Source organism: Rhineura floridana, chromosome 2, assembly GCF_030035675.1.
Source record: "Rhineura floridana isolate rRhiFlo1 chromosome 2, rRhiFlo1.hap2, whole genome shotgun sequence".
Classification (NCBI taxonomy): domain Eukaryota; kingdom Metazoa; phylum Chordata; class Lepidosauria; order Squamata; family Rhineuridae; genus Rhineura; species Rhineura floridana.
This window is the reverse complement of record NC_084481.1, coordinates 228,690,942-228,707,388: the sequence shown is the minus strand read 5'-3', so window position 1 is coordinate 228,707,388 and position 16,447 is coordinate 228,690,942. Positions and strand designations below refer to the sequence as shown.

General features: G+C 48.9%; 1 protein-coding gene across 1 annotated transcript in view; it reads left to right on the top strand.

Moving 5' to 3' along the window:
• The first annotated feature begins 1,304 nt into the window (after positions 1-1,304).
• The window catches only part of DACT1 (dishevelled binding antagonist of beta catenin 1), a 30,361-nt gene continuing 15,218 nt past the window's right edge, over positions 1,305-16,447 (top strand). Inside the window, exon 1 of the mRNA XM_061612448.1 lies at positions 1,305-1,933. Within this exon, the coding sequence (XP_061468432.1) occupies positions 1,583-1,933 (351 nt within the window). The 5' untranslated portion in view covers positions 1,305-1,582. The remainder of the gene's footprint in view (positions 1,934-16,447) is intronic.

The window sequence follows — 16,447 nt, the reverse complement described above, 5'->3', positions numbered from 1 at the left end:
TTAAAAGAGGATTAGACAAGTTCATGGAGGAAAAGGCTATCAGTGGCCATTAACCCTGATGGATACGTTCTATCTCCACTTTTGGAAGCAGAGTATCTTTCCAAATACCAGTTGCTGGAAGCCACAGGAGGCGAGAGTTCTATTGCATTCAGGTCCTGCTTGCGAGCTTCCCATGGTCATCTGGTTGGCCACTGTGAGAACAGGTTGCTGGACTAGATGGGCCACTGCCCTGATCCAGCAGGCTCTTCTTAGGTTCCTGTGGAAGCCCACAAGCACAACCGGAGTTCAACAGCACTCTTTCCACCAGCAATTTCCACCAACTGGTGTTCAGAGGCCAGCATGGGAGGTAGTACATAACCATCATTATGATGATGATCTGGAGTCATGGATGAGAATATTATTATTGAGCTGCTTGGAATTATAATTAATAAGAATAATATAAAATATTATTATTATTAACTTATTAGCACGTAATACAAAAGAAAAACATATAATAATAATAATAATTTACCTTTTCTTTTGTATTAAGTGACTAACAAGTTCATTATAATAATATTTTATATTATTTTCATTATTATTAAACGCCCACTCTTTTTCCAAGGAGCTCAGTGTGGCATACAAGTCCCCCCCCCACATTTAGCCAGAGACATAGTGACTAGCTCTAAATCATCCAGTGAGCTGGACTAGGGACTTGAACCCAGGACTCCTCAGGACTCCTCCAACATTCAGGATGCTGAAATCCAGTGCAGCCTACAGGATCTCTCCAAAAGGGGTGAAGAATGAGCAAAAAGAAAAGATTAAGCGTAGCTGCGGCTGGCCAAGTGCTACATACTGGGCCCCAAAATAGATGAAATTCACTTCTGAACTGCACTGCTACAGGCAGCGGCTGCAACCTGGAACGTGATCCTAAGCACTGCGGCGAGATCCATGGAATCGCCAACAAGCGCAAGAAACGCTGCTGGCATGCAAACACCAGCCCCGCCGCTTCCATCCTCTTCCCAGCGTAAAAGCGCTCCCTCGGGGTGAAGCCCGGGCGCCGAGACCCCCCATTTCAGCGAGAGCGCCTCTCGCCGCGGTGTCTGGGCGGCTGCGCCCTCTTTGGCAGGCCGCTTTGTGCGCGTGATCTTGAGGTGGGCTTTCTTTGGCGCGGCCTCGGGGCCGGCGGGGGGCGGGCGAGGTGGAAGAGACACCGGGGGGGAGGGAGAGAGGGGGGGGGAGGGAGAGAGGGGGGGAGGGGGAGAGCGAGACGAGCCGGGAGAGGGCGAGGGGAGGAGCCGGGCAGGGCAGAAGGGGGATTGGAAGGCGAGCGAGCGGAGACGAGGCAGGGAGAGCAGACAGTCGCCGCCGTCGCCTGTGCGCGCCGGAGAGGATTGGCAGCCGGCAGGCAGGCAGGCAGGATGCTGTTGCCGGGGGACTGCGCGACCTCAGTGCGGCGGGGCTCCCCGTCCACCCGCCGCCGCCGCCACTGCTGCTGCTGAGCTGAGCTTCTTGGGCCGGCGGTTCGGTGCCTCTGCGGTGCAGCCTGCGCGCGCCCGCCCGCCCGCCGGGATCCTCCACGCGCTGAGCGGGCGCAGGCTCGGGGATGAAGCAGGCGAGCCCGGAGCCGGGGCAACTGCAGGGCCAACCGGCGGCGGCTGGGAGGGAGCCCGATGCCCGCTGGACGAGGGACAGCCCCAAGAACGAGACGACGGAGGCGGAGCGGCTGCGCACCCGGGAGCGGCTGGAGGCCACCCTCGCCGGGCTGGCCGAGCTGGAGTTCCTGCGCCAGCGCCAGGAGCTGCGCGTCAAGCGCTTGCTGGCGGCCCCGGCCGCCGCCGCCCCTCTGGCGGGGAGCGTCTCCGGGGAGACAGCGGGCGATGGGGCCGCCGCCGCCCCTCGCAGCTTGGAGGAGAAGTTTCTGGAGGAGAACATCCTACTCCTGCGGAGGCAGCTGGTGAGCCTGGCCGAGGCGCGGGGTGGGCGTGGGCGCGCGGCGGGCTGAGAAGGGGCCGGAGGGTTGGGGACGCTGTGGAGACCCCTGCTGGAAGCCTCGGCTGCGGAGGGGCCGGGTGCGGGGGACGCCCCCCCTCTCTTCAGCGCCGAAGCTCGGGCTTGGAGCGGGTGTCGAGCGTACTTCTGAGCGCGCGCAGAAAGCTCTTTGCATTCCCACGCTGCCTGCCTGGGATTTGACTGCCGGCTTGTAGCCATGCTCGAGCCCCGGCACCCCCCTCTAGACAAGCGGCAGGATTCCCTGTCTCCCGGGGGGCGGCTTCTCTTTGGCGTCGGTAGCGCCGGATTCAGTAGCTCGGAGATTTAGGACATTTCAGAGAAAGAGGGAGTGATCTGCATGAGATAAGGATGTCTCCCAGGGTATTTTTTTGGGGGGGGATTGTAGATATCCCCGAGAGCCTCCCCAGCCGAGATGCTGTTGGAGTTGAGGCGCTCCTAGGTGCGGGGGGAGTGCAGAGATGGCGAGGCATCGCCACAGAGGGAGCTTGGGCCACATCCCAAAGGAGGGGGGTGTTGCAGGCGCATTCGCTTCCTTACCCGACCCCACCCCCTCCAGAAAATCGGGAGGCTAGACTGAGTTTAGGGTCACTATAGATGTGGGGTTGGAGGAAGGCAATGGCAGGCACCAACTCATTGGTGAAGCTGTGTTGGGGGTTGCGCGGGGAGGGGGGTGAGAGAGAGAGGTGGAATAAAACTGCTCCCTTCAATGGGTCAGAAGTCAGTGGCAGGAGGCCGGTTGGGGGGACGACTTGAGGCTCCCCTCCAAAATGAACTGATCCCCAGGGAGTGCCCAGCCGTGGCCCTTGTCAAATATGGGAGCCCCCTTTCCCTGGATGAGTCTGTGGGAGACCGCAAGGGCACTCTGTTGTTTTTAAGCGGCACCTCCATGCTCAGAAGGTTGATGGCCCGGTGGGCCAAAACATCAAGAGTTGCAGGAGGCATCATAGACGTCCTTTTCGACAACAATCCCTTGGTTCTCTTTGAGGCAATCTCCAGGTAGTGTCCTTTTGCAGAAATCAGAAAATTATTCTTATTTTTAAAAATCTGGTCTAGCTTAGGGGCGACAGCCAGCCTCCCCCTCCTCTCCCCCCCCCCCGCCTGCTACACTCTCTTTTGGGCTGACAATAGCAGCCATGGCTCCTAGCATATTGTGATTAATTACTGCAGCTTCCAAATGAGGTGGGGGTGTTGTTGTTTTTTGAAATCATCACACTGCACTGAAAGTGACCTTAGGGAACAGCTCTTTCCCCCCTTTTCTAAATTCAGTGTTTTCCCCCCATCTTTGGCGTTGCAGCTGGTCCGGTTCTTGATTCTTTTCTTTGGAGATTTGGCGGAGTCACTTTTAGTCTCTCTCTCTCCCTCTCTCTCTCCCTCTCTCTCTCTCTCTCTCTCTGTGTTTGTGTGTGTTGTGGGGTGAAGCTGGGAAAGGGAAAGAAATGAGTGTACTGCTGCTAGCTGTAGTCGATGGGCACTGAGTTGAATATTAGATTGGCTGCTGTAGGGAATTAATTTGTCTCCTGCAGATGCTGTTAATGGTGTCCCTGTCGGCAGCAGACAAGAGCCGGCACTGGGGCCAGGAAGGACGCATTTATCTTATTGAGTTTCTGTCATTGCCGGGGCCTTTCGTAGGCTGCTTTCGTTTAATCATAAAACAGGAACGAGGAGAAGCAGAATGATTAGAGCATCAGCTGGTTTCTGCAGTCGATCTGTGTGTCAAAGAACAGGAGTAAGTGGATCCGATTTAAGCATGGAACGTACGAGTCTGCCGGGGTCTATCTAGCTCAGTATTGTCTACACTGATTGGCAGCAGCTCTCTAGGGTTTCTCTCTCTGCCCAACCTGGAGATGCCAGGGATTGAACCTGGAACCTTCTGCATGCAGAGCAGATGCTGTATCCACTGAGCAATGGCCCTTCCCCTCCTGAGGACAGTGTGAGGGCCTGCAGGGGCAATGGGCGCCAGGGAAATTCTTCTGTGCAGGTCACACTGAAATGAGCGGGAGCTGCACTGTTGTTGCATGCCTCCCCCTCCGTAAAGGGAGTGAAACACCATCTGCAGCACTTTTTAAAAAATTACTGGCAGCAAAGCTGCTGTGAGTTGGCTGATGTTCCCCCAGACTAGAGTCTGCTGCAGTCCAGTGGGGCTGGTGCAGGAGGCTTTTCACAGGGATCTTTGCCCACTGCAGGGAAGGGTTTTTTTTCGCTTTCCAGTGCAGCTTGTGCAGCAAGAAGTTCTAACAGGATTGGAACGGTAGTTCTGAAGGTCTTTCTGTGCTCAGTTTCAGCGGGGTTTGTGCTGGGGACGTTTCAGGATGGCTGTTGCTTTAGCTTTAATTTTTTTTTAAAAAAAGGAAGTATTGTCATAGGTACAGACTTGAGGCTTTTGCTGAAACAGCCAGTTAAGTGAATGAATGAATCTTTATTTTTACGCCGCACGTTTTCCAAAACTGGAACTCAGGGCGGCTTACAAATAAAAACTACACATAGGTAAAAAAAACATACAAAAATATACAATTAAAATAGAATTAAACTATTTGTGACATTAAAACCATGAAACATACACTTAAGATACTAAGACAATTTAAAACATTAAGAATAGGACCATAGAACAATACAACAGACCTTATGAGGCCCTATCTTAAACATCTTCTGTCCAAAAGCCTGTCGAAATAAAAAAAGTCTTTGCCTGCCGAAGGAAGGATGGCAAGGAAGGGGCCATTTGTGCTTCCCTAGGAAGAGAGTTCCAGAACCTGGGGGCAGCCACCGAGAAGGCCCTATCTCGCGTCCCCACCAATCGCGCTTGCGAAGGTGTTGGGACTGAGAGAAGGGCCTCTCCTGAGGATCTCAACGCCCAGGCAGGCTCATATAGGGAGATACGGTCTGACAAATAGCCTGGACTTAGGCCATATAGAGCTTTATAGGTCAAAACCAGCACTTTGAATTGTGACCGGAAACAAACTGGCAGCCAGTGAGGCTGTTCATGTTTTCTGTACCACAAAGAGCCAAGTTCCCTGCCAAGGAAGGCAAAGTTTCTGTGCCAGGAAAACACACACACACACACACACAGAGAGAGAGAGAGAGAGAGAGAGAGAGCTTCTGCAATAAAAATCAGTGATGCACAAAACCAGTAAAATAGACGGAACTGTTGCCTATGCCACAACAGTGTGCCCAATTGGTATGTTTGATTTCGAACCTAGTATTAAAAACGTGGTGCATTGTGCATGCGAGAGTGTGCAGAATGAGAACTTCTTGGACAAGAGTCAGTAGAGTGGCTGAAATGGCAAGGGTAGGTGAAGGGTGTTAGTGGGGAACATGACAGGAGGCCACAGAAAGGAGTTGGGCTGAGTAATCATGAAGGACACAAACTGTGGCCCCATTGGAGAAGACACAAGAAGCCTGCAGCCAAGAAAATGGCTAATTCAAATAGGAAATTCAGCCTCTTGCTTATCTAGCTTCATGGTCTTAGTCTCCTGCCCCCCCCATTCCTGTTGCTAGGTTACTGTTGCAATAACAGTAGAAGCCACAAACAGCAAGATTCCCTGTCTTTACAACTCTCAAAATATACAACAGCCCTTTCAGGCTCTACAGCCTGTGCCCCAAAGCTCATTCTGTTCCTTAAAGCCTGTGCAAGATTTTTAGTCCCAGCCAAAGGGACAGCTTTCATTTCCTTCACAGAAGGTGGATTGCAAACGTTCCAGCAGTTCTGTTCCCTGAGCACTTGGAAAGCCTGTGGACATGCTGTGCCATCACAGCCAATTGGTGTCCAAAGCTTTATCACCATAAGGGCAATAGAATACAGGTGTATGTAGAACCTCTGTTTTGCATGTGGGACCTGGTGATTGGGTGAGGCAGGAACACACAATGCTCATTTGCATGTTTAGCAGATGTAGTTCCATCTACTGCCACTGGTTAGTTCAGTCAGGAAAGAGCAAAGTTGGGCAAGTAATTTGGACCACTGATTCACTCATCGTTTCTCCAAGCAACTGGGGAAATAAAAGTTTGTAAACTCTAAGAGAATTCCTTCCTTTGAGATTTGACAGTGCATTGCAAATTATGGGCAGGCAAGCTTTGGACTAGCAGTTATTTTGCTGCATGGCCTTGGATGTCCTGTGCATGCACAACAGCATCAATATCTCCTACAGCCTGCTTGGTGTGGACCAGGACCTCCCTGCCCCAGGGTAACTATTTTTGAAAGCCGTGCTAGGCCTAGAGGTCTCTGAGTGTGCCTTTGACATCACTGGCAGATGTCAAGTGCAAAGCAGCCACAGTCCTGACACAATTCCAAGCCTACCTCCTCCATCTTTTAATAGAATCCTTGAGACACACACACCCGACATATGAGTGGGAAGGAACTACAGTTGTGGAGAGACAAGTAGAATACAGGTCAAGAGCTGGTCTTCTGTAAAGACTGTTGGAAGCTGGAGAGGTACTCAACATAAGAGGAATCCTGCTGGGTCAGGCCAGTGGCACATCGAGTCCAATGGCCTGTTTTCACAGTGGTCAGCCAAGTGCCCCAATGGGAAGCCCACAAGCAGGACCCAAGTTCAGCCATGCTTTCCCCACCTGCGGTTTCCAGCAACTGACATTCAGAGGCTTGTTGTTGTTGTTATGGGCCTTCAAGTCGATTACGACTTATGTCGACCCTATGAATCAGCAACCTCCAAGAGCATCTGTCATGAGCCACCCTGTTCAAATCTTGTAAGTTCAGGTCTGTGGCTTCCTTTATGGAATCAATCCATCTCTTGTTTGGCCTTCCTCTTTTTCTACTCCCTTTTTGTTTTTCCCAGCATTATTGTCTTTTCTAGTGAATCCTGTCTTCTCATGAGGTGTCCAAAGTATGATAACCTCAGTTTCATCATTTTAGCTTCCAGTGACAGTTCTGGTTTAATTTGTTCTAATACCCAATTATTTGTCTTTTTCACAGTCCATCATATGCGCAAAGCTCACCTCCGACACTACATTTCAAATGAGTTGATTTTTCTCTTTTCCGCTTTTTCCACTGTCCAACTTCCATACATAGAGATGGGGAATACCACGGTCTGAATGATCCTGACTTTAGTGTTCAGTGATACATCTTTGCATTTGAGGACCATTTCTAGTTCTCTCACAGCTGCCCTCCCCAGTCCTAGCCTTCTTCTGATTTCTTGACTATTGTCTCCATTTTCAAAACGCACTCCTCTGTAATGGAATAGGAAATTTTAATGGTGGCATCTCCTACATGTTAGGGTTGCCATCAGTCTGTGCATGTGTGGTCTTCAGTGGGGGACCTTCTGGAAGGAGAAAAGACTTCTTCACACAGCACATAGACTATGGAAGTTTCTGCCACAAGAGGCAGTGATGGCCACCGACTGGCATGACTTTAAAAGAATATTCAACAGAATCATGGAGGCTAACAGTATCAGAGGCTACTAGCCGCAATGGCTGTGCTCTGCCCCCACAGTTGGAGGCAGTGTGCTTCTGAATATCAGTTGCCGGAAGCTGCAGGAGAGGAGAATGCTCTTGCACTCAGGTCCTGATTGCAGACTTCCCACAGGCATCTGGTTGGCCACTGTGAGAACAGGATGCTGGATTAGATGGGCCCCTGGCCTGATCCAACAGGATTCCTCTGATGTTAAGCACCTGTCCAACTTCCAACTGTCTGTACAGAAGACCAGCTCCTGACTTGATTTCTACTTGTCTGTCCACAGCTCTAATTCCTTCCCACTCAGATGTTGGGGGTATGTTCTCCTCATGAGAACTAGAGCCTTGTTTACTGAGACACCACCCCTTTCTTCCAGTGGGCCCCAAACAGTCTTGCAATAATCTGCCTTGCTCTCAGTCTTTCTCTCCACAATTGCCCTCCTGTGTCACTGGGTCGACTTCTCCTTCCTGAGAGCAAACAACTGCCTTCTCACGAAGGTGGCAAACGGAATAGGAAACCAGTGACCCTCTCAATGTTGTTGGCCTAAAACTCCCATCAGCCCCAGCCAGCATGGCCAATGGCCAGGGATGATGGGAGTTGTAGTCCAGCAATTTCTAGAGGACCACAGGTTCTTCATCCCTGATCTAGGGCATTGTGAGAAACCAAGATGGCACTGCCTGTCGTTGATACAGAGCACCACGGACGGTGTCAGCAGGGAGCCCTACCAGGGCACTTGAGCCCTGACAGCTGCTTGAGGAAGCCGTGCGGTGGCGCCAGGAGTGCATTACCATTTCAGGCTTCAGCTTTCCCCTATGCAAAACAATTTTTTGCACATCTGAAAACTAGCATGTCTGGCTAGTCTATTTATTTATTTCTTTATTTAATTTGTATCCCGCCCTTCCTCCCAGCAGGAGCCCGGGGAGGCAAACAAAGCACTAAAACACTTTAAAACATCATAAAAACAGATCTTAAAATACATTAAAACGAAACAGTATTAAAAACATATTTTATTATTTATTATTTATTTATTTTATTATACTTGTATGCCGCCCCATAGCCGAAGCTCTCTGGGAAGTTTACAGTAACTAAAAACATTAAAACAAATACAATTTAAAACAGATCTTATAAAAACAATTTAAAACACAAATGCCTGGGAGAAGAGGAAAGTCTTGACCTGGCGCTGAAAAGATAACAGTGTTGGCGCCAGGCGCACCTTGTCAAAAAAATCATTCCATAATTTGGGGGCCACCACTGAGAAGGCCCTCTCCCTTGTTGCCATCCTCCAAGCTTCCTTTGGAGTAGGCACCCGGAGGAGGGCCTTTGATCTTGAACGTAGTGTATGGGTGGGTTTGTATCGGGAGAGCATTCCATCAGGTATTGTGGTCCCAAGCCGTGTAAGGCTTTATAGGTCAAAACCAGCACCTTGAATCGAGCTCGGAAACATACAGACAGCCAGTGCAAGCGGGCCAGAATCGGTTTTATATGTTCGGACCATCTGGTCCCTGTTACCAATCTGGCCGCTGCATTTTGCACAAGCTGCAGTTTCCGAACCGTCTTCAAAGGCAGCCCCACGTAGAGTGCATTGCAGTAATCTAATTTGGAGGTTACCAGAGCATGGACAACTGAAGCCAGGTTATCCCTGTCCAGATAGGGACGTAGTTGGGCCACCAACTGAAGTTGGTAGAAGGCACTCCGTGCCACTGAGGCTACCTGAGCCTCAAGTGACAGAGATGATTTTAGGAGAACCCCCAAGCTACGAACCTGCTCTTTCAGGGGGAGTGCAACCCCATCCAGGACAGGTTGGACATCCACCATCTGGTCAGAAGAACCACCCACTAGCAGCATCTCAGTCTTGTCTGGATTGAGCCTCAGTTTATTAGCCCTCATCCAGTCCATTGGCGCAGCCAGGCACTGATTGTTAAAAAAACAACTTTAAAAAAGGGTTAAAAACATTATTAAAAACATATTAAACAATTATGACACAGATGCAGACTGGGATAGGTCTCAACTTAAAATGCTTGTTGAAAGAGGAAAGTCTTCAATAGGTGCCGAAAAGACAACAGAGATGGCGCCTGTCTAATATTCAAAGGGAGGGAATTCCACAGGGTAGGTGCTGCCACACTAAAGGTCCATTTCCTGTGTTGTGCAGAACGAACCTCCTGATAAGATGGTGTCTGCAGGAGGCCCTCACCTGCAGAGTGCAGTGATCAACTGGGCATATAAGGGATAAGATGGCCTTTCAGTTATCCTGGTCCCGAGCTGTATAAGGCTTTGTACACCAAAACTAGAACCTTGAACTTGGCCTGGTAGCTAAAAGGCAGCCAGTGCAATTCTTTCAGCAGCCGGGTGACATGTTGGCAATACCCTGCTCCAGTGAGCAGTCTGATCGCTGCATTTTTCACTGGCTGCAACTTTTGGACCAACCTCAAGGGCAGCCCTACATAGAGCACATTACAGTAATCCAGCCTAGAGGTTACCAGTGCGTGGACAACAGTGGTCTAGAACCCTTCCCACTCACCCTGACATCTAGTTTTCTTTATGTGAGGAATATTTTAGTATGGAGGAGCGTTTAGTCACATGAGGCCTCAGCTGCAGTAGAAAATATTATGGTCCTGACTTAGCTTTTCCACCTCAGTGACAACTAGGCCGCTGTCTGTGTGACGAAGTGCATCTTCTTTGTCCAGCTGAAACTTGGGACACAGAGAAAAGATTTTCTCCCTCTAACACTTGAACTTATCCAGTGGATATCCAGTGAAGCTGAATGTTGGAAGATTCAGGAAAGGCAAAGGAAAGGATTTCTTCACACAGCATGTAGTAAAATATGGAATTCGCTTCCACAGAAGGCAGTAACAGCCACGAACTTGGAAAGCTGCAAAAGAGGATTAGACAAAGAGTTGTGCCTGGCAACTCCACTATACAGCTTTTGGTGAATGCTTAAGGCCAGTAGCGTAGTGGCAAATTCAGGAGCGCAGGATCCCTTCATGACAGTCACAGCCACTCCCTCTCTCTGCCCTTTTCTTGGCTGCTGGTTTGAGAAAAAGATCCTTGTTAATGCCTTCTCCCACGGCAACAGATGTTCCTAGGAGCCAATAAGCATTCAAGGGTCTTCTCAGTGGCTGACTCACCTCCTTTCACTCTGATTGGCTCCAATCAGCAGGAAACAAGGAAGCATGTGAGAAGACCCTTCTCAGCAGCAAACATGTCCCCCTTGTAGGATACTGGAGACATAGGGACCTTACTGAGACCCTGCTCCCCAAAAAGTAAGGGGTCTAAGACCCTCTGAGACCCTGGACGACTACACCTCTCTTAAGATGCACCTCCTTACCCTGTGTGTGTAGGGAGAAGGGGACACAATGTATTGATGTGCTTTGTACACTGAAACATACATTATATCTGGGGTGGGAAACCTGTAGCCCAAGATGTTCTGGGGCTCCAACTTCCGGCCAGCCTGGCCAGTGCTCAAGGATGATAGGAGTTGTGGTCCAGCAACAACTATGCCTCTGAATACCAGTTGCTGGAAACCACCAAAGGGGAGAGTTGCTCTCTCACTCAGGTCCTCACTGCACACTTCCCACAGGCATCTGGCTGACCACTGTGAGGACGGGATGCTGGACTAGATGGGCCACTGGCCTGATCCATCAGGGCTCTTCTTAAGATGTTATGTAGTTTGGCCCTAGTCCAATAGCTCTCAAAAATGTCAGGCAGTCCTCAGATAGGGGCAGTTTCCGAAGGCAATGTAGAGGTCAGGGTAGATACATTGAAATCAGTGGACATGAAAGTAGTCATGGCTAACTTGTCCATAGATTGGTTTGGGTCTCCTGCTTCTTAGTAGGATGCAACATGCAAGCTATTGGTGCTGGGGATCATTCCACGTATCTTGAATTTGCCCCCCAGAGCCTTTTCTTTAAAGCATGGTGTATTACAATTCCCACTTAACCCTACCCCCTTCTCCTTTTTAAAGTTTTGATTAGCTTGTTCCTAAACCAACTGCAAGACAAGTTCTTCCTCCGGTCTTTCATCTAGGAAGGTGTGTGCTGTTGTTTTTCTTGTTTACACAGCATGTGGTAAACAAGGCCTCTCCCCAAAGATCTTACAATCTAATATTTGTTGGTATGGAGAGAACAAACATGGGGGGATGGGACGAATACAAGCAAATTTAATTATTTAGTAGAATTAGAGTGGTGGTTCCCAAACTTTTCTTCTCCATGGACCACCTGAGAATTGCTAAGGGCCTTGACGGACCGCTTAATGAGATTGTTTTCTGCCTGATATAGCCATTATTATGCACTGTGCTAGGCGCAGTGCGATTTTCAGTTGTGTTTTTATTGCTTCCTTTATTAAGGAAGGTGTTGGACTACGACCTGGGAGACCAGGGTTCGAATCCCCACACAGCCATGAAGCTCACTGGGCCAGTCACTCTCAGCCTCAGAGGGAGGCAATGGGAAACCTCCTCTGAATACCGCTTGCCATGAAAACCCTATCCATCGTGTCGCCATAAGTCGGGATCGACTTGAAGGCAGTTCATTTCATTTTTCATTTTATTGGATTGCAGTTTGAATTTCATAGAATTCAGATTGTAAATATCCTTCGCAGACATTCCGCAGACCACCTGGATCAAGCTTGCAGATCGCTGGTGGGCCACAGTTTGGGAACCCTTGGAATGGGATAAATCTGTATTGCTCAGAGCCATAGGCCACCACAGTCCAATACAAATAGAAACAAACACAAAATAAAACACAGACAGAAGGACAGATCGTCTTACTCTATTTCGTCAAACAGACTCACCTACAAAAAGGAATTTAAAAAATAAAGGCTACCCTCCTCCAAAACACAGGGCACACTGATCCTCTGCATAAATTAGTAAAGGAGTGCTACAAATACAATGGAGCAAAACACACCCCAGTGTATATTTTAAAAAATATATATGCCAAGTTCCTATTTTTCTAGCAGTGAGAGCAAGTTTTGCAACCTCAGTAGTTGTAAGTACCTCATTGCCTGCAAGCAGTGTGCATATCTGATCCTAGATGGGTGGGTGTCAGTCTCCTTGTGAAGAAGCAGAGGTTACTGGTGAGAAATTTATGCCATGGGTATTTATGTACTCTCTATTTAATCCGGCTTTCTTCCATCGTGGAGCTGAGACCAACACAAGGGTTTCCATCCCGGTAATGACATGACCTGCTTACCTTTGCCAAGGTGCCTGCATCATTTGCCTTTGGGCCATAGCCACATTCACACCATACATCTATTCCACTATGACTCCACTTTAAACAGTCATGGCTTCCCCCAAAGAATTCTGGGAAGTGTAATTTGTGAATGGTGGCTGAGAGCTGCTAGGAGACCTCTATTCCTCTCAACAAAACTACAGTTCCCTGAATGATTTAATAACCAATCCCTCTTCCCAGGGAACTCTGGGAATTGTAGTTCTGTGAGGGGAATGGGAGTCTCCTGACAACTCTCAGCACCCATCACAAACCAATTCCCAGGATTCTTTGGGGGAAGAGCCATGATTGTGGAATAAATGTACAGAGCAAATGTGGTCCATATCTGGTGGTCAGGCTTCAGAGCAAACAGCAGAAATCTCTTTAGCACCTTCCATCACTGAGCCCGGAGAAACAGGTATATACTGGTTCCTCTAAAGTCCAATACCCTCTCTGCCCATTACGTGCATGGTGCTGCGGCCTAGCAGGGATCAAGCAGGGTGTCCATCTGCCGCAGAGTGGCCCCAATGGTGCAAGAAGGTGCCTGGGCCTCACTGCCAGTGTCCGCCGGTGCCTTACGAAAAGGTTGGCATAGCTGGCGATTGCTGTGTATGTGAAGCAAGGACTTCATGGAAAAGGTGGATTTTGCCAAGGGATTTGCTGGAGAAGTGAGTCGCATAGTTATTCTGGGAGGGTGGTCCAGGCAGGTGCCTATTTACTTAGAGAGGCCCCTCATGATACATGAACATGTCCATGTAATCCTGTTAGCTGTGGAGACCCAGACGGACCGCCAAGCCTTCATAGCAATGCTAGTGGAAGGAAGGAAGCGTTTGGTTGCCTTCCTAGTCCAATTAGACTAAGCACCAATGATGCTGTATGGAACTTGCCAGGGTTTCTCTGCCTCTCACGCAATTCTGGTCTCACGGCTGCCGGAGGTGATCCCAGCGTCGCTCGAGAGGAAACGCTGGCACCCCTAGAGAGAAGACAGGCGTGGCCTGCCAACATCCTACAAAAGAAACCCATCCCTGGGAAATCTAATATGTTCAGGTCTTCCTTTTGTATGACAACTAGTTTCATGGAGTTCCTTTTCAGTCTTAATTTAGCTGTTTTGTGTATTTGACTCTGGAAAGCATCGCTTACAGTGATGATCAATAGCAACTGCAACAAAATATTGCAGCGTGGAGTGCTGCTGTTTAGGATTCTGTCTGTTATATTTTCCCTGCCCCTCAGCAGTCGGTCAGCATTTAGTCATTTTCTAATATATTTTTTTTGCGCTTGGGTTTCCTCCAAGCTTGTTGCCCCCCCCTTCTTGTTCATGGGTGATCCTTTTTTGGCTACAGATGTTCCATAATTAACATTTCTGCTTGCTATACCATATCCTCCAAACAAATCACTTTTCCCCACAAGTTTTCCCTTTATTATCCCCCCTCCCTCCCCAGGTTCCTCGAGTTTATATAGAACTATCAATATGCATGGGACTCCTTTGCTTTGCCCCAAGGAACTTGCAGTCTATGTTTGAGAGGGAAGGAAAGTCAATGACGGAGGGAAGGATGAAAAGGGAAGAATAGTCTGTGTCAGAATTACTTGTTAATACGTTTTTTTAAAAGAATGTTTTTAACCCTTTTTTGAAAGATGTTTTTAAAGCTTTTTTAAAAATGTTTTTAATGTTGTTTTGCTTTAATGTATTTTAAGGTCTGTTTTTATGATGTTTTAAAGTGTTTTTAGCGCTTCTGTTTGCCTCCCTGGGCTCCTGCTGGGAGGAGGGGCGGGATATAAATCAAATGATAAATAAATAAAATAAATATGCATGAATGGAACTTGCCGTATGGAGGCTTATTTTTCAATAAGGCACGAGGACTGAATGCAACAATTAAAAACTCAAGCAAACCCTTGACACAATGATTCCAGTAGGAAGTTGCCTCATTGCATTGGTCCATCTAGCTCAGTATTGTCTACACTGACTGGCAGCAGCTCTCGCCATGATTTCAGGCAGAGCCTTTCCCAGCCTTACCTGGAGATACTGGGGGATTGAACCAGGAACCTCCTGCATGCAAAGCAGATGCTCACTGAACGGCCACCCTTCCCATTCTCTCTGCTGCCCTCTCCACCAGTGAAAAACAATTTGGATGCCGTCTTGTCAAGGCGGACACGGACAGCGGGTTCTGTTGCTGTTTCACTAGCCTGCTGCAGACCTGTGTGGAGTCTAGAACTGCTCCAAAAGCATTTTTTTGGAGGGGTGTATTTACATCCGCTTTTGTTTCGTGTGCCCCCCTCTAAAAGTGAGAATGCAGCAAGATGAAAACAAAGTACATTGTACGGCTACAGTCGTTCCAGAGCAAGGGTTGGTTTCGACTACACATTATAGGGCTGCGTCCACAACATATTTTTAAAGTGCATGGCTTCCTCCAAAGAATCCTGGGCACTGTAGTTTGTCAAGGGTGCTGGGAATTGTTGTTCTGTGAGGGGTGAGCTACAGTTGCCAGGATTTTTTTTTTGAGGGGAGGGGTTGTGCGCTTTAAATGTATGGTGTGTACAACGTATACAAAAGCTAGACTTTGAGATGGCTAGAATTGGAACTGGACGGATACAAAACGGGGCCAAATCTATGCCATGGCTGCTCACTGTACATTCCTGTGGCCTGGAATGTGTCTGGAATAGTTGCGTGTCAGTTGTCCAGTGCTGCATGGTGGCCCCCATTCATTTGTGACCCTTTATTCTGAAGCTTGTCGCAGGCCCTTATCCCGTTCCGTGAGGTGTGTTGGATGCTAGCTATGCAAATAGGCTTGCGGTGAGAACATAAGAACATAAGAAGAGCCTGCTGGATCAGGCCAGTGGCCCATCTAGTCCAGCATCCTGTTCTCACAGTGGCCAACCAGGTGCCTGGGGGAAGCCCGCAAGCAGGACCCGAGTGCAAGAACACTCTCCCCTCCTGAGGCTTCCGGCAACTGGTTTTCAGAAGCATGCTGCCTCTGACTAGGGTGGCACAGCACAGCCATCACGGCTAGTAGCCATTGATAGCCCCGTCCTCCATGAATTTGTCTAATCTTCTTTTAAAGCCGTCCAAGCTGGTGGCCATTACTGCATCTTGTGGGAGCAAATTCCATAGTTTAACTGTGCGCTGAGTAAAGAAGTACTTCCTTTTGTCTGTCCTAAATCTTCCAACATTCAGCTTCTTTGAATGTCCACGAGTTCTAGTATTATGAGAGAGGGAGAAGAACTTTTCTCTATCCACTTTCTCAATGCCATGCATAATTTTATACACTTCTATCATGTCTCCTCTGACCCGCCTTTTCTCTAAACTAAAAAGCCCCAAATGCTGCAACCTTTCCTCGTAAGGGAGTCGCTCCATCCCCTTGATCATTCTGGTTGCCCTCTTCTGAACCTTTTCCAACTCTATAATATCCTTTTTGAGATGAGGCGACCAGAACTGTACACAGTATTCCAAATGCGGCCAATTGGTGTAATGGCTACTGATGTTACAAACTCATGGCTCTCTAAAGTAGGGAAAGCACTGATATTCCCTTATGCAACTCCTAGGGGCTTGCAGGAGGCTGTCTCCAGGTTGGAAGGGGGCGAGCTTCCACAAACGGAGCCTCTTGCCATCAGTAACTTCAAATGGTGTTGCTTACCTGGCTTCCCAGCATGGAGGTCGGAGGCGACAGGGAGGTCAGCATGGGATGAATTGGCTCTGCCACTGTACCAGCCTCCCTGCCCTCCCTCTCCCAGCCCCATGTTGAACCCTTCAACATCCCGAAAAGGATCAGCGCAGGGCAGACTTTAGGAAAAAAGAGGCTTGGTTTGCTTTTGCTTCTTGTGCTGCGAGAGCAGACAGACCTGTTTTTTTCCTTCATCGCTGTGTGAT